Source organism: Heteronotia binoei, chromosome 1 (assembly GCF_032191835.1).
Source record: "Heteronotia binoei isolate CCM8104 ecotype False Entrance Well chromosome 1, APGP_CSIRO_Hbin_v1, whole genome shotgun sequence".
Taxonomy (NCBI): Eukaryota; Metazoa; Chordata; class Lepidosauria; order Squamata; family Gekkonidae; genus Heteronotia; species Heteronotia binoei.
The window spans coordinates 74673059-74691284 of record NC_083223.1 but is presented as its reverse complement, the minus strand read 5'-3'; the positions used below and the strand labels follow the sequence as shown (position 1 = coordinate 74691284).

Genomic DNA, 18226 nt, shown 5'->3' with positions numbered 1-18226 from the left:
GTCAGGAAGCTGGCAGTTTAGTCTTGGAGGACAGTAAAAGTTTGAGTTTAAGTTCAGTTAGTTCAGTTGGCGAGTCTGTCTGTTCTGGAAGGTATGGTCAGGACAAGTATTAGAGTAAGGAGAGAAGGAGCATTTTTTCCCTACTATGATTTGTTGCTTCTGTTCACTTGTTAAAAAATAGTTATATGTTGTATATATATCTGTAAATAGTTATATGTTGTAAATAAATGTTGTTTGTTTAAAGTGGAGTCCCTCTGTGCCACATAGTTTCCACAACCGCCTTAGACCACGCTACTGTGAGAGGGGAGTCCAGGGAAGGGGGAAGGCATACAGTTGGCAAGGGTGCCAATCCTCCAGGGGTCTCCCAAAGAAGAACTTTGGTCTCTGTGATAACCAGGTGCTGGGTTGGCAGAGGACCTTGAGACCAGACCTCAGAACTGGCAAGGGGGATTGGGAGTCCTGTTCCTCTCAGTCAGGAACCCCTAAATTGAGCAGGTGGAGGCAGCGTGTCCAAGTGTCAGAAAGAAGATTAGCTCCCTCCAGGAGTTGGCTACCCAAAAGTGAGTTGACGGGACTGGGTCTGAAGGAAATCAGTTGTCGGTGGGTTGGTTGGAGCTTGCACGAGACAGAGGCAGGTATGCTCCTGTTCCTGAGCCAGAAACTGGCCATTTTGGGCAATATGTTTGACCAGCTTACATCAGAGTAACAAAGTAAGGTACCTGCTTTGTATACCACCTAGATAGGGCATGGATTTAGAATAGAGAGATGAAGTATTTTTGTCTATGTTATTTTGTTTCACTTCTGATGTGCCTGCATATGGTTGTGAGTTTTAAATAAATCCTTTTATTATTGAAGGAGTGAGGTCCCATAATTTCCCCACAAGGTATAAATATTGTAATAAATAAATAAACAAACACAAACAAGCATAGTGAAGTCTTACCCTTACATTTGGCCCTCACCCAATGTTTGCCTTAAAACAGCTGTAACAGCCACTTTCTGTTGCTATAATTCTACAACTAAGCAGTTGTTCTTTGTACAAACCTGGCTTACATTATTCTTGATTCAGTGGTGAGAGGAACACCAAGAGGCATCCAGGTTTACAACCCAACAACCAACAGCCTTAACGTCCAATGGGAACCTGCACCAGGGGCAGTACAACAATACAGAGTTGTCTATTCTCCATTAGTTGGCACAAGGCCATCAGAATCTGTAAGTAATTTAACCTTCTGGGGTTTTCCTTATATGAACTCTGAGGGATAATGTTTCCTGCAATGATTTCTGGCTGGTGAAGATAAAATATCCTCTTTCATCTGACTGTTCTGAATGTCATTGTATATTTGTTCTATGTATTTTATTTTAGTAATAAATATTAGTGAAACAAAATTAAAGTAGGCTGTTGTTAAATACAAAGTCAGGGTCAGTTAGAAAATCCCCAAATATATGAACTGGTTTACTCTACAATAAGCTGAGTAACTTTCTTTTCCCTGTTCAGCAAAGGCTATCAGATATCGTTCTCTAAAGAGTACATAATGTATCAAGCTGAAATAATTCCTCTGATGCAAAGTGGCCCTTAGGATCATATTTTCACATTTGTATATTGTAAATGTCACACATGATTTTGCTATAAAAATGTTGAAATGTACTGAATCTTAATTCTTCTATAATTGAAAGATTCATTATCCCAAAACAAAGAATAATTACCTTATATTCTAACAGCCAAGTTGTCAAATCTTTGGTTGCTTAAATCCTGTGACTGGAACTGTGAATGTGCAAGACAGATCTCGGGAATTCATAAAAAAAGAAAACAATAAAAGCAGTGCTCTACAAAACACATTCCCTCAGTGACTGTTGCTAGGCAACCACAGTATTCCAGATTGGTTTCAGTGAGTATAAGACAGGGAGAGGGGGCAGGATCCTTTCCAGGCCTATTTTGACCTTTGATGGAAGAATCATTGGGACCATGTCTATCAAGGCAGGAGACGCTAAGAGGTGATTTGACACTGCCTGCCCTTGTGTAGCAACCACTGTATTCCTTGGCAGACTCCCATCTAAATACTGTCCAGGGCTGACCTGATTAGCTTTCAAGATCTGACAAAATTGAACTAGCCTAGGCTATCAAGGTCATGGCAACTACAGAAGAGCATTTCCGAAGATCTTGAGCAATTTCCTTATCAAACTATTACAAGCTTGGAATAAGGCCCATTGTGAAGAAAAATACAACAGGCTCTATTCATTCATTCATTCATTCATTCATTCATTCATTCATTCATTCACTCACATTTATATCCTGCCCTTTCTGCAAGCAGACTCAGGGTGGCTAACAAATCAAATGACATCTAAAAGCAAGTACAACACTAAAATTATTGAAATGATTAAGATATAAACACAGTGGTGCTACTCAAAGAATAAAACAAGTGAATTTCTTCAGCAGGCAAAGTTCCAAAACAGTTCTTTCAGAAAGAGGTTCTGGGTGAGTGCCTCCCCCCCACTGTTTTCCCACACACCCAAGTAAATGCATTCACTACCCCCCACCTCAAGGGAAGCTGATTTCTGCCATCTGGAGAGCAGTTGTGATTCTGAGTGATCTCCAGCCCTCACCTGGATATCAGCAACAGTGGCTCCCCAGGAGGCGATGGCTGATTTGTAGGGTGGAATCTATGACATTGCACCTGTCTGAGGTCCCACGCCTCTCAAACCCTACCCTCTTCAGGCTCCACCCCTCAAATCTCCAGGAATTTCCCAACCTGGAGTTGGCAACTGCTAAGTCACACTGACTGTTTGGGGGGGGGGGGCTTCTGCTGAACAGTAGCAAGCAGCCAGACCTAGTTAAGTCATGCCAGTCAGGTGGCATCAAATCACCCAGAGGGTGCTGCCAGGCCTAGGGTAGCCAACCTTCAGGTGGAGCCTGAAAATCTCCTGGGATCACAACTGAACTCCAGACAACATATCCCTCTCCCCATCATGGACAAAAATAACTGCTTTGGAGGGTGGACTCTATGGCATTATATTCAGCTGAGGGCAACATTGGTTGCCTAGCAACAGCCTTTGGCTAGCAGCTTCTTTAATGGGGAGGATGGAAGGTGGCAGGAAAGAGGCAGCTGCCATGGCCTCTAAGGAAATGCTTTGTGAGGCCACAGTATAGTTGCAGCCCTTTCTGAAGTGAATTAATGGAGAGGACACAGAGAAGTATCTGAGATGTGTCTGTCTCTGAGGTAAGACTGTTTTGGCAGTTTGTTCAGTGTTCCCAGGCCTGTAGTAGATGGGGGATAGGGGAGTCAGCCAATGGGAACCCAGAGGTGATGGACCAGTTATTTGTCAAGTGTATGGAATGCACCCATAAGTCAATAGGAGAGCTCCATTTGGCCACCATCAAAGGGGAATTATATATATAGAGAGAGAAAGATGTTTTTTCCCTTAAATTGTCAGTTTAAAATTCAACATTACTGTCTTCTTAGGTTGTGGTTCCTGGCAACACCCGCAATGTTTTACTAGAGCGTCTTACTCCTGATACTCCTTATTCTGTAAATGTTGTTGCTCTGTATGCTGATGGAGAAGGAAATCCAAGTGCTGGACAAGGAAAGACATGTAAGTCCCTTTAAAAACCCTACTAACCCCCACCTAAAAAACCTCTTTATTTTACAAATTTTAAAATTATAATTAATTGGTCATGGGTATTGTGAATTCTTCTCCATCATAATTTTGCCAGTGCTCTTCAGCCCACACTTATCAGCTTGGCCAACACTGGCTGCCTCATCAGGCCAGCATCTGCTACTGAAAGAAGAGAACAGAATTTAATCTATTTTGTGGAGTGTATACATTTATGTGTTTGTACGTACAGACTGATTCAACCAAGAGTTAGTTTTCTTCCCTTGTTTTCCTTCTCCAAGCAGTCCCTTTTGACTCTTGTAAGTAAATCACCCTCTTCCATTCAGTGGAGTTGCACTTGGAGAAGAGGGAACGAGTTGGTTTTGACCAACACACACTTTTTTGTCCATGCAGTTTCCATGACCTCAGGAATAATTTTTTCAGGAGCTGAAGGGTAAATTCTGCGTCAGCCAGTCCCTTCTGTTGATATAAATATAAGTGTATGTGTGTTAAAATGAATGATCAAGATCTGGGGAGTGTTTGCATGTTTATCTGTGGATATCCAAAACCCAGATATATTATGCTGGCTAAAGCTGACTGCCACCCACATGAAGTTATCAAGGAGAAACAGATATCCGTTTTGGGATATTTGCAAATTTGTCTTGGGTTGGCAGTATTTACATGTCAATGTCAACATTTTCCCTTTTTGTACGTTACAGTGTTGTCACAAAGTTGCAATTAAACAGCAACCTTTATATCTTGCAGGAGGCCATAAAACACAGATAGTATGTCACACCTAGAAGACAGGATTCCATTCCCCACTTTTTGTCTGTACTTATTCCCATTTTCATTTTCCTGATCTTTGGCCCCAGAGTATCTGGAACTCATTGTTATTGTATATTTTAGTAGTTTAGCATATAAGAAACAGATGATGTCAGCCATTTTCTGTGGTTACAGAGATGTGGTTGTTGTTCTTTAAAGAAAACACCTGTAAAACTAATTATGTATACATACAACATCTCACGTAAACCAGTTTTAGATTCTTGACTTGCAAATCCATAGTTTAGCTATGGTTCTCAGACCCAGTTATGATCAGAAGTGTGTCAGTATCATGAGGCTAGTTATTTTCTACACTTCAGTTGTTTTTACCAGATGTACCAAGTATGAAGTTAACATTGACAGCTCCTCAGTCTACGAAGAATACAAACTGGAATGATAGAAACTGAACTAGTGTCCATTCAGCTACTTATTTGTTGACTATTCATAATTAATTGTGTATTAGTAGTTACTTATTAAGGTGTTAAAACAGTGAGGTTAGTAAACTAAACTCTGCGGATGAAACCAGCAAGGTTTTACACTCTGATTCATTTCCCCTCCCTGCAAACCCACACCTTACACAGCTTTTGTATGTGCCAGGTCCCAACATAGTCTTTTTTGGAGCTCAAAGGGACCCCATCCATCCTTTTTCACCAATTAAAAAGTTGGTTGAATCTAACTTTTTGTTTCATTCTCTTATGCTCATAACAGCCAGATATTCCATATAAAAAAGCTTTGCTAACTAGGCATCAAATCTATACATGTATTTTAAAAATATTTTAGGGTTGACTAATGTGACTCATATGGAAACTCTTGTCTTCTACCTTTGTAACCTATCTTTGGCATTATGGCATTTTATACTTGAGATGGGGTTTTTTGTCTTTCTTGCATTTTCCCCATTATGTAATCCTTGCATTGTTTATTAGATGCCCTATGCTGTCTGAAGTATTTTCTATATTTTCTAAATCTACCTTTGGTCTCAACTCTAAAGGTGAGCTATAAATGACAAATAAATTAATAGCAATATTTCGTGACTTCTGTTGACTAATAGCAATATTTCGTGACTGCTGTTGGAAGGTGGTGGGTTCTCCTTCCTTGGAGGCTTTTAAACAGAGGCTAGATGGCCATCTGACAGCAATGAAGATCCTGTGAATTTAGGGGGAGTTGTTTGTGAGTTTCCTGCATTGTGCAGGGGGTTGGACTAGATGACCCTGGAGGTCCCTTCCAACTCTATGATTCTATGATGGATATTGCTTCACTTAACATTTCTGGATTTAACTTCATTTTGTGTCCATAAATTATTTTAGTGCCTCGCAGTGGCCCCAGGAACATGAGAGTCTTTGATCCTACTACAAACAGCCTTTCCGTTCAATGGGAACATGCTGATGGGCCTGTGCTGCAGTACAGAATCATATATTCTCCCACTGTTGGAGACCCCATAGATGAATTTGTAAGTGCTCTCTTGATGTGTTAGTATATAGTAACATTAAGCTTGACTTCAGTTTCCAGATGAAGTTAATTAAGTTTCTCTCTGTGTATGTCTATTGTATAAAGTGCTCCGTGTTAACTGGAGGTTTGCATGTTGTTGTATGATGGAAACTTGGCCAGTGAAAGAGAACACCATACCAGTTACTGTTTGCCTATTGAGAGATGGATGACTACAAGCATTCAAACAAAAATCACATAAACTGTGTCAAGACCATAGCATTTTGGACTCTGGTTTGGAGACAGTATTGTTATTATTATTTAAGGCAGAACTTCATTTTATTTCTCCTATTATGGTCTGTGGCTGGCCTGGTTTACAGGTTTTTGTAGTAGCTCAAACTACACTTTTCAACTGGATTTTTACTGTGTAAGAATGCAAAATCCACTTGCAACCAGTTTCTGTGTGAAAGCACCCATTGTTTAATGTTCAACTGATGTATATATGGTGTTTCAGAGACTATTTTATATCTAGGTTAATTGTTGCTGTTTATATTTTTGTATATACATTATTGTAACGTGCCCTGAGCCTTGCAGGGAAGGAAGGGCTAGGGAAAAAGCCCAGATAAATTGGTGGATTGCTGGATTGTAGCTGCATGACAAATGTAATCTGGATGTGCTTTGGTAGCAGGAAATCTTGTGTTTACGTTATTGTGCATTTTTCCTGCTTTGTTTGATATATTACTGTAAACTTATTTTTGTCTAGGGAGACGGATGAGTACAGGCAACTCTCAATGGTCCATCATAAGAATGCAGGATATTAGTGGAGTTTGATTTTGCAGTTTGTGTTATTGCTGCCTTTTTTAGATTTGAGAATGCTTACAGTTGTAACAATTTCCTTCTTATTTGGCAGCACAACTGTGGTTAATGTCTGCATTTTGTGGAGTGTAAAGCAAAGCCAATTTCTTTTCCCAAAGGGAGGTTAATGGCATGGCTTTTACTGACTTCTGTGGAAAACTGTTCAGCCTATAAAAGCACCACAAAATTGCTCACTGTGACTTATTTATGTATGATAATATCTTCTTGCATCTTGGCACTGTGCTAAACAATTTAATATGACATTTTTCTCTACATTTTCATGAAAGAATATAACTCTGTTTGGGTAAAAATAATGTTAAATTTGTCCAAAATTGGAAAGACATAAACATAAATATAAACTGTTTAGCTCTTAAAATTATTTGAAAGGTTTATAATTTTCAATGCAGCCATCTCTAGTTCTTTGCACTGCTGATCCAAACTTTATACCCTTAAACTACATGCTAGCCATGATCCAAAGATGCCATCATTGAGTGCAGACTTGCAAGATCTCTGAATAGAGGAAAAGGGAGGTGGGGTCTTTGCAGGCACCATTCCCACAGCTTGAGTACATGAACAATTTATTTAATCTCTAAATTCTGAAAACAAGCATTTCTTACCACATGAGCAAGTGTCTAAGATCTGGGTTTGTTTTGCTGGATCAGGTCAAGAAATATATACCTCTGCAGGACTGTACTAGTTGTGATCTTCTTCGTGGTCTCTGTGCATCACACTTGTGGGAGTAGGCGCCAGCGCCGACCTCGATCGGTAAACTTCAAAGCTGTGGATTTCCGCGCCCCCAACCCAGTGCGCATGCCCAGAAGCCCCACCGCGCATGCTCACTGGGACGGGCGCGGACATCCCTCCAGTTCTCTTCTGACCGCCGCGCTGATCGGTTGATCTATCTGCCACGGTCGGTGAACTTTTTCTCTATCCATTCGGATTTGCTAGCTTAGTTGTGTATAGTTAGTTAGTTTAGTTTTAGATAGTGTAGATAGCTTAGTTTTCGTCTTGTTTGGGAGAGCGGGGTTTTCCCTTTTTTGTTTCCCGCCCTTCGGGGTAGGGGCCCCCTCTCCCCTTCTACGTTCTTCCCGCCTTTCCTTCCTCGCATGGAAAGAAAGTGGGGATTTTTCCGCCGCTGCTCCAAGTGTGGGAACAAAATTGCCCCACCTGACGGACACTCTTTGTGCTTACTGTGCCTGGGGGAACGACACAGGCCCGATTCCTGCTCGCACTGTGCCAAGTTTTCCAAACAGACGCGGAGGAATAGAGCGGCTAGACTTGCGGCGGCCCTGATGGAGCGAGCACTGTCTCCCCGAACCGAGCAGGCCGAGTCCGCGGCTGGTCAGGCGGACCAGTCTACATCGACTCCGGTCGATACCGGGCGGCCCATCGATACCGACCGACCCCGAAAGCGTTCGGGCTCGGTAGCCGCCTCGGAGTCCTCGGTGCCGATCAAAAGGCCCAAGGAGGACAAAGGGATGCCCGTCGAGGAAAAGAAACACAAGAAGTCGGAGAGGTCAAAGCGTGCAGCGACGACTCACTCCGCACCGGCATCCCCGGCCGATCCGACAGCACCAATCGTCCCGCCACTGAAACTCTTCGCCTCGCCCGTCCGACAATCGACTTCGCAGCTGGCATCGATGTCGACTCAACTCGTCATCTCCGATTCCGATTCGGAGATTGAGTCGGCCCAACGCGTCGGTACCGGAAGTAGCCCTATCGAAAAATCGACTTCTCAGTCCCGAAGCCCACACCGTCGGGACCGATCGCCCAGCAGCCACTCCCCTCGCTGCCGAGAGGAGGACCGCTCGCCACGATACCAGGCAGCCCAGATCCCCTGGGACCAGAGACAGTGGCAATACCTGTACGGGGCGTACCCGGTGCAGCCTCCCTTCCCATGGCTTCAGCAACGCCAGAAGGACTGGGATCAAGCCTCTGAGACCTCCTACCGATCCCGGACGTCCCACAGGACGCAGCGAAATGCACCGTCGGCGTCGGTCTCGAAGCCCCCTGAGCGGGACCCACCGGTCCAGAAGGACCCCAAGCAGCGCTCCCCATTGATGAAGGAATCTACCCCGGTCGCTCCAGAGCCTCCTACCCGGCACCGATCCGAACTCTATGATTCCCCTGATGCTTCTTCCAGGTCTCTGGATGACTCATCGCCCGAAAGAGAGACCTCCAGCGGTGAACCCTCACCTCCTGTAAAGACGTCCGAGGAGCAGCCAATCTCACCTTCCGAGGACCTCAAATCCTACGGTGATCTCATCAAGAGAATGGCTCAAACCCTCTCTCTCACCACTGTGCAGCCTCAGCCCACGGTGACGGACACGGTTTTTGACATAGTGCAACAGGATACCTCGACAGCTATTGCTTTACCGCTTACAAATGTCATGCTACAGACAGCCAAGGCCTCCTGGGACAAGCCTGCCTCCACGCCTGTCTCCTCTCGCAGGCTGGATCACATGTATAGGATACAGGAAGCATCAGCAGAATTTCTCTACGTGCACCCTAAGCCCAATTCGGTGGTCGTGTCGTCGTCTTCCAAGGCAAAAAAGACACACTCCACCCCGCCAGATAAAGAGGGCAGGAAACTAGACGCCATGGGGAGAAGACTCTATTCAGCCGGTTCCCTAGGCGTTAAGATCGCCAACTACGCAGCCTGTTATGGCCGCTACCAATACGCCCTCTGGGACCAAGTCTCCACCATCTTGGGTTCCCTCCCCGAACAGAGCCGCAATGCTCTAAGGCGGTTGCAGAAAGAGGGTATGACCCTGGCAAAACAGCAGCTAAATTCTGCCAGGCATTCAGGGGACACTTGTGCGAAGGCCCTTACATCGGCTATCTCCCTGCGCAGGCACGCATGGCTGAGATCCACAGCGCTTCAACCCGACACACAAGCGTATGTCGAGGATCTCCCCTTTGACGGGGCGGGATTGTTCAGCTCGACGACAGACTCGGTCCTCCAGGAGCTGGATAAAAGTATCAAGACATCCAGGAACCTGGGGGTGTCCGGGCCGCGTCCTCCATCTAAGCGTCAGTGGCCTAAAACCTGGCAGAAGAAGCCGTACTCTAAGTCGCCTGAGAGGCAGTGGCGCTCGAAATCGGCTCCCTTCACTCGACCCTCCTACCAGTCAAAGCCCAAGTACTCCCCATCTTCCGCCCAGACGGCTCGCCAGAAAGGTGCGAAGCAGGGCAAACAGGGCCTTTGACTTCCCCCCCGGGACGCTTGGCCCATCGGACTTGGACTCCATCCGCCTTGCCAAATTCTTCCCTGCTTGGTCCCGTATCACCTCGGACTGGTGGGTTTTGTATATAATCAGGATGGGCTACTGTATAGAGTTCTCCCACCCCCCGTGTACCCCGAGATTCGTCTCCACAGCACCATCTCCAACCCTCTGCGAGGAGGTCCAGTCACTCCTTCAGAAACACGCCATCCAGAAGGTTCCTGCGGACCAGGAGGGTCAGGGCTTCTACTCCCGCTATTTTGCAGTCCCCGAACGGGATGGAGGCCTTCGACCGATTATGGACCTGAGAGCACTGAATGTATTCGTGAGGTGCGACAAGTTCAGGATGACTTCGCTGCAGTACATCCTTCCTCTTTTGAGCAGAGGAGACTGGATGGCGACCCTCGATCTGAAAGACGCATACTTCCACATCTCCATCCACCCCCGCCATCGGAAGTATCTGCGCTTCACGGTCGGAGACGAACACTTCCAGTATCGAGCCCTACCATTCGGCCTTTGTACAGCCCCAAGGGTATTCACCAAGACCATGGTGGTCATTGCTGCCCACCTGAGGTTACGGGGTGTGACACTCTTCCCGTACATCGACGATTGGCTCCTGGTCGCGGAGTCGAGGGAGCTCTTGCTGCGGCACATAACAATCACCTTGGCCTTGGTGGACGAATTGGGACTCCAAATAAATTTAAAAAAGTCTCGTCTGACGCCTTCTCAGAAGGTACAATTCATTGGGGCGATCCTGGATACTCGAGCCTGCAAAGCGTTTCTCCCTCCAGACAGAGCGGACGCTATAGCGCAACTGGTGTTTTCTCTCCAACTGAATCTGACCGCCCCTGCACGGACGTTGCAACGACTTCTGGGACTGATGGCAGCGACAACGTCTGTCCTATCGTTCGCGAAGCTCCGGATGAGGCCGCTGCAACTCTGGTTCCTGCGGAGTTTCAAGTGCAATGTGGAGCACCCCTCCAAGTTGCTGACGGTTCCTGCGGAAATCCTGTCATCCCTCTCCTGGTGGGGGCTGAAAAGTCGCCTGATGGAAGGGGCTCCCTTTCACAGGCCGGAACCGACCCTCACGCTCACCACGGACGCTTCCCTATGGGGTTGGGGGGCCCACATGGGAGGCATGTGCGTGGGGGACCGTTGGCCGAGCCACCACTCCAGCCAGCATATAAACTTTCTCGAGTTGCTGGCCATCTTTCATGCCCTTCGCTCCTTCCAACCGCTCCTGGGGGGCAGGTCGGTGGCGGTGATGACCGACAACACCACAGCAATGGCGTACATCAATCGTCAGGGGGGCACGGTGTCTCAGAGACTCTGCAAGTTGGCCCTCCTGGTCTGGGAGTTGTGCATCTCTCAAGGGGTGTTCCTCCGAGCAGCTCATCTCCCCGGGGACCGGAACGTACAAGCGGACTTCCTGAGTCGGGGCGGAGCTCTCCTGCACGAGTGGGAGCTCAACTGGGAGTTTCTGCAACCGGTTTTCCGCCGTTGGGGAGCCCCGGAATTGGACGTTTTCGCTACAAGGCAAAACACAAAATGCGACCTGTTCTGCTGCAGGGGAGGAGTAGACCCCCTAGCGTTGGGAGACGGACTCCTGGTGCCGTGGAGGTACCACTCAGTATACCTGTTCCCCCCCATACCGCTACTCACCAAGGTGGTGCAGAAGCTCCTGAGGGAACGTCCACGGGGAATCTTGGTGACGCCATGGTGGCCTCGACAGCCCTGGTTCCCACTGGTCCTCCGCTTGTCGGGAGGAACTTACCACCGATTCCCTCAGGTGAGGAACCTCCTGCTCTCTCACCAAGGACAAGTCCTGCACCACGACATCCCGAACCTGCGACTCACGGCTTGGCGTCTGGATCCAGATTTTCAGACAGAACCCAGTTTGTCATCCTGAATTGCAGAAAGTCATCTACCAGAAGGTCATACGCGGCCAAATGGGCCAGATTTGCCAAGTTTGCTACAGATCGTTCTGTGGTGCCGGAAAGAGCGGACTTATCGTTAATTCTGGACTTCTTAGTTACGCTGTTAGACGGGGGCCTGGCGCCCTCCTCGGTACGGGTCTACTTGGCTGCCATCTCTGCAGAACATCTTCCGATTGATGGCCACTCGCCCTTTACACATCCAGACACTAAGCGTTTTCTCAAGGGCATGGCGAGGCTGTACCCGGCAGTGAGGGCCCCTACGCCAGCATGGGACCTCCCCCTAGTTCTCAAGGCGTTGACGGCCAAACCATTCGAGCCGATGGCTAAGTGTCCTTCCCACCTCCTGGCATGGAAGACGGCCTTCCTTGTGGCAATCACCTCGGCAAGGCGGGTCGGGGAATTGGCCGCACTCAGGTGCGACTCTCCCTACTTGGTGTTTTCGGCTGAGGGGGTCACCCTGCGCCCAGACATCACTTTCCTGCCTAAGGTGGTGTCGCCGTTTCACCTCAATTCTGAGATCCATTTACCTGTCTATTTTCCCTCTCCGGCGAATGACTCTGAGCGGTTGCTGCATGCTCTGGACGTCAAGAGGGCGCTCTCTTTCTACCTGCATCGCACCGCACCCTCCAGGAAGGACGCCAGATTGTTTGTGTCCTACGCTGCGTCCTCCTTGGGGCAGCGTATTTCGTCACAGCGATTGTCCAAGTGGATCACGGGAGCTATTCGCTTGTGCTATCTTCTTCAGAAGCAGCCGCTGCCGGGACCGCTCCGTGCCCATTCGACAAGGGCTGTTGCGACGTCGGAGGCGTTTATGAAGGGAGTTCCCCTACAGGACATCTGTAGGGCAGCCACATGGTCCTCGGCACACACCTTCGTGACGCACTATGCCCTGGACCTGCGGCGCAGACAAGCCTCCTCGGTGGGCCGCGCAGTGTTGCAGTCCGTTTCCTTGTGATGGACCGGCGTACCCTCCACCAGGTAGGCCTGAGCTTGCTAATCTCCCACAAGTGTGATGCACAGAGACCACGAAGAAGATAAACAGGTTTCCTACCTGTAACTGATGATCTTCGAGTGGTCATCTGTGCAGTCACACTACCCGCCCGCCTTCCCCGCTGCAGCCGGTCCCTCCATGGGGCTAACGCGGCGGTCAGAAGGAACTGGAGGGATGTCCGCGCCCGTCCCAGTGAGCATGCGCGGTGGGGCTTCTGGGCATGCGCACTGGGTCGGGGGCGCGGAAATCCACAGCTTTGAAGTTTACCGATCGAGGTCGGCGCTGGCGCCTACTCCCACAAGTGTGACTGCACAGATGACCACTCGAAGATCATCAGTTACAGGTAGGAAACCTGTTTTTCCTGTCTATATCCTTCCTGTTTTGTTTGCAATCTGCTTATTTTAATGAATATAAGGATCAGTTGCAAGCTCTGCCCTGTACAATTTGTTTCCAACTTTTCACATGAAGAAAGTGAATGTGGTTGTTCAGAATATGTTGGAGGTTCACTGAATTATTAAGCACCCCAAAGAGGTCATTGTATCTCTGCCTTCTGCTCTCCAGCAGCTGTTATTCTGTCTCCCTTCTCTTCTCCAAATATGCAATACATTAGGAGCTTCCCACCCCACTCCACATACATAATGTCCACATGGACAAAATGTTGGATTTGGTTTCCTGAGTCTGCTGTAGATGCATTGACCAGTATGAGTGCTGCCAGATGGAGATATGTAAAATGCAAGAATTATTATGCAAAAGGACAAATCTCCCTCACCTTCCACTTTTCCCAGCAGTCCCTTTGATTCCACCCCCCACCAAAAAGAAATTTTTTGGGGGGGATGCACATGGGTAACGTGAGCTATGGCATAGGGCAGCGGCATTAAGATGGTGGATGAGGTGAAATTTTCCCCATTCCTCTTCTACCAGTGGAGAGCTTTCTCTGTCAAATCTCCCTGTTGGCAGAAGACCGAGAGGGATGATTTTGCTTTCTTACTTTTCCTTTGCCATAATGGATTTTGTGCATAAGGTGCCGCTGATATCTCTTTTTTTTGTTGGTCACAGGGATTACTGGGAGAAGGAGAAAGTGGAAAAAAATCCACCTCCATATGTAGCTTTTGTTCATAGGCTCCAACTCACCACCGTTGCTTTCTAATGGGAAAAGATATTAAATAAAAAGTACATGTATTTGCTTTGTTTTATATAGTCATAACACTGCAAGCTGCCTGACTGATCAGTTATTTGTTGCTGCTATTTTGAGTAATTAAAAAGATTAAAGCCTGTTATCTGTATCTTCCTGTGTTCTATCTAGACCACAGTACCTGGCAGAAGAAACAATGTAATGCTACATCCTTTGCATTCAGATACACCCTATAAAATTACAGTTGTGGCAGTTTATGAAGATGGAGATGGTGGACAATTGACAGGAAATGGAAAAACAGGCATGTCTGGCATAATTTTAAATACAATATATTCTGGTTTTGATGTTATTAAATGATTGCAGAAGATCCCTTTTGTGAACTTTGTATCCATTCAAGCAAAGCTCTAAGTATGAGAACTTACCTTTCTCTTCTCCATTTTTAAAAAATTTGGTCTAAAGCTCCGTATCTCAGCTATACAAAGAGAGCTCCCTGTAATAAAATGAAAGGGAATGCATGCATTATGGAGAATCCCAGCACTGTAGTGAATGGGCCAAGCCGTGGTTGTGTGGGGCCCCATTTAGCTTTGGCTAAAAGAGATATATTTAGCTATGTATTTTAAAAGTCTTATTGCTTGAAGGATATTTTCTTAGAGACATCATGGAATATTATTCAGTGGAGGATTTAAGGAATATCTTGGTAAAAACCATGAATAGTTAGTAAATGACTTGATAATTCTTGGGATTGTTTTTTAGCTCTAAGATCACTTGACTAGCAGACCTTTGCATTGTATAGCAACATGCATGGCATTGTTTGAGGACAGCATAAGCTATTAGGGTTTATAATTTTATAAGCACCATACAAGAGTAACCATGAATATTGCAACATTAATGACCTGAATTGCATTATGCCTAGAGATACCCCAGCAACATATCTTTGTCTCAGTGAGAAAATTCATTGGGGGGCCACCTATAGTCCTCAAAGTCTTTACATATTCTTATGCCATCCTGTTCTAGCCCCAAAACATGGTGTAATATGTAGGCTAGAGGAAAGTACATTGGTGGTTTCTGTGCAGATATGGAATGCTTCTGCCAGTCCTTGTGGAAGTGAAGCCCCACAGAAAAAGAATGCACTGAGACAAAATGTAGTCACAGGATAGAACGCAAGGACAAGAAGCAGCTGGACAGCTATAAGGGAGCTGGGGAAAGTCAGCTGTAGGGAACAAATATCATGAGAGAGGATGAAGCAGGACAAGAATTAACTAGGCACAGTATACAGGACCACAGACAGCTCCAAGGCCTACAACTTGCTCCAACTGTTGTCAGAGTTAAACTCCCAGCCCTTATGTACTTCTGGACATTCTGATATCTGAAACAAGCTCAAGCTTCTCTTAGCAAAGAACAGCTCCCATAGGATTCATACTGTGGCTTAAAGCCTAGCACTTCTTCAGCGTTCTCTGGTTTCTGGCAGATTCTCTTGCATCACAAGACTCAGAGGACTGAATATGCTTGAGATGTTGTATCTGGGGCACCATCTTGGGCTTTTTGTGAACATGCAACTGTAGACAGCTTTTTTGGGCTATCCAGTCACCAGCTCAGGGTCTGCATTTTCACCAGGAATCCATTCTGAAGGACACTGTATTAACATATAACAACTCTGCACTCTAACATGCTATTCCTCTAACTTTATACACCCAATCTTTTTGTTTTTAGTTGGACTGCTTTCTCCTCAGAACATCCGTATTTCCGATGAATGGTATACACGATTCAGAGTTGCCTGGGATCCTGCGCCATCACCTGTTCTTGGGTATAAAATTGTATATAAACCTGTAGGTAAGAGAAACAAAATGTTGCCTTGGTAATAAGCACTTTCACAACAGCTAGGAAGTGATGAGCTTACGGACGAGTTCTTTCCATAATCTTCTGAAGCGGAAACTGAGGGCTGGTTAATGAAAATGAGGTGACATTCGTAAACCAGCTACTCTCCCCCTTCCATGAGATTATTCTCAGTTATGGGAATGTAACTGTACGTTTTACATGAATTTGCTATGGGGAATTGTAGGCACACTGCAGTTGCAAGTCCCTAAAAGCAGTGTCATCCTAACTGCAACATGGAAGCACAACTGGGGCCCAATTCAGCTGGGAACATTGGGACAGTAGAAGGAGGCAGAGGAGGCTGCATTTTACACAGGAGTTGCCGCTGGGACTTGCAGCTATAATATTGCTGTCAATCCTCACTGGCAACTTGTGTAAAACATAGAGCATAGTTTGGCCTTCAGTCTAACACATATCGTTGTAGTCTTACATAAGGTTGTAAATTAAGGCTCATTGTGTTTCTTGTGCCTGTTCCTTTTTCCTTTAAGGTACCGATGAACCCATGGAAGTGTTTGTTGGAGAAGTGACTTCATACACATTGCACAACCTATCTCCTAGTACTTCCTATGATGTCAATGTTTATGCTCAGTATGATTCTGGACTCAGTTCACCTCTGATAGATCAAGGCACAACATGTAAGTTAAAGTATTTTAGTACATATTCATGATGATATACTTAAATGACAGTGACATTCCCTGGACCTTAAATGGCATTAAAATCCTCTGGGTTAGTAAAAAGGAAAACCAGGGATTTCAGATGTCTCCTGTCTTGGATGGGGTTATACTCCCCTTGTTAAGCCAGGGTTGTAGTCTGAGAGTGGTACTTGACACTGCAGATGGCTGTAGTGGTCTAGAATGCTTTTGCCCAGCTTCAGCTGGTGCGTCAGCTGCTTCCATTTCTAGATCAGTAATATCTAGATGCAGTGATACAATCCTTAGTTACATTTAGAATGGACTATTGCAATGTGCTGTACTTGGGATTACCCACGAAGAGTGTTCAGAGGTTTTAAGTTTTCTATGTAATCTATTTTATGTATTTTATTAATATTATAAGCTGCTTTGAGCTCTGGAAGGAACACTGAAACTAGACTGCTGGTTGGTGCCAGCTATCAGGAGCACATAATCCTGATATTTCAGTAATTATGCTGGCTACCAATCCTCTGCTGAGCCCAGTTCATGAGGTTGGTTTTGACTGTAAAAGCCCTAAATGCTTTGAGACCAGGGATCTCCCATATGTTCCTGCCTGGGAATTAAGATAGCAAGGAGAGGCCCTCCCGACAGTTCCATCAATCACAGAGGCTCATTTGGTGGGTACAAATTTCATTCACAGCCTCATGATTATGGAACAGCCTCTCCGGGGTAGTGCACTTGTCCCCATCACTTGTGATCTTTAGGAGACAGTTTGAGAGAGTTGACTTTAGGACTACATTTGATTAAAATGTTCCTAAGTGATTTTAAATATTGGTTTTATGTTAAATCCTTATCATTTATTATTGATCAATTCAGCCTAAATTTTATCATGATTCACATAATTTTATTCTTGTATTGAATGTTTTTTGAGTTTTTTCTATTGTTGAGTCTGGTTGTTGGTTGCTATGGCACTTTGTTGCTAATGCAATAAAGATTGACTGATTATTATATGTATTGTATTAATATTGTAAGCTGCCTTGAGCTCTGGAAGAAAAAAATGTGGCTAATAAATATTTTTAATAAATAAAAAAATAAACATACTATTATTTAAGGCAGCAGAATAAATACTTTTCAGGACTTTTAGGAGTTATTACCTTAACAATTCTCTTGCTGTATTTTGTCCCAATATTACAAAACATTACAAATATTTTAAAATGTTTCTCTGGATGTATTATTCCTCCAAATACTACAAACCCTAAAAATAAGACTTTATTTTGTATTTTCCACTGAAGATTTATCCACAAAGATTCAGTTTTATACCAATATGACAATCCTACAAAAATGTGAAGAAAGATCTGCCATCTTGCAAAATAGTGGCTACAGGAAAATTGGTTTTCCTCTGCAATTATATTAATAGTTTATTTGGCTTTATTAACTTCAAAAATATATATTTTGACAACAAGATGAGCATCCTACATGAATTTTAAATATTGAAATAACTAGGAATGTGCACCAAAAATGGTATTTTTTGGATTTGGGTATATTGAACTCCCCAAAACATTGGTATTTACTGATATTCCTGAATCCCAATATTGGTGTGGTATTGGCACTTGGGAAATATTTGGGATTGCTGATTTTTTTGGCTTTTATATGTATTTCCATTATATGCCCTATGGAGTCTATTATAGTCAGGGGTCCCCATAGTCTATAATAGTGAATCAATCTGGGGCTCGGGGGGGGGGCTGTATTTTAAAGGGGAG

The 18226-nt window shown here is 45.3% G+C and overlaps 1 protein-coding gene across 3 annotated transcripts in view; it reads left to right on the top strand.

Annotated features, from left to right (window-relative positions):
• Positions 1 to 18226, top strand: part of COL12A1 (collagen type XII alpha 1 chain) — a 180234-nt gene that overhangs the window by 106123 nt on the left and 55885 nt on the right. For all 3 annotated transcript variants that reach the window (XM_060236209.1, XM_060236191.1, XM_060236199.1), the window contains 6 exons: positions 1067 to 1209; positions 3456 to 3585; positions 5709 to 5851; positions 14137 to 14266; positions 15676 to 15795; positions 16326 to 16472. In XM_060236209.1, coding sequence (XP_060092192.1) covers positions 1067 to 1209; positions 3456 to 3585; positions 5709 to 5851; positions 14137 to 14266; positions 15676 to 15795; positions 16326 to 16472 — 813 coding nt within the window. The remainder of the gene's footprint in view (positions 1 to 1066; positions 1210 to 3455; positions 3586 to 5708; positions 5852 to 14136; positions 14267 to 15675; positions 15796 to 16325; positions 16473 to 18226) is intronic.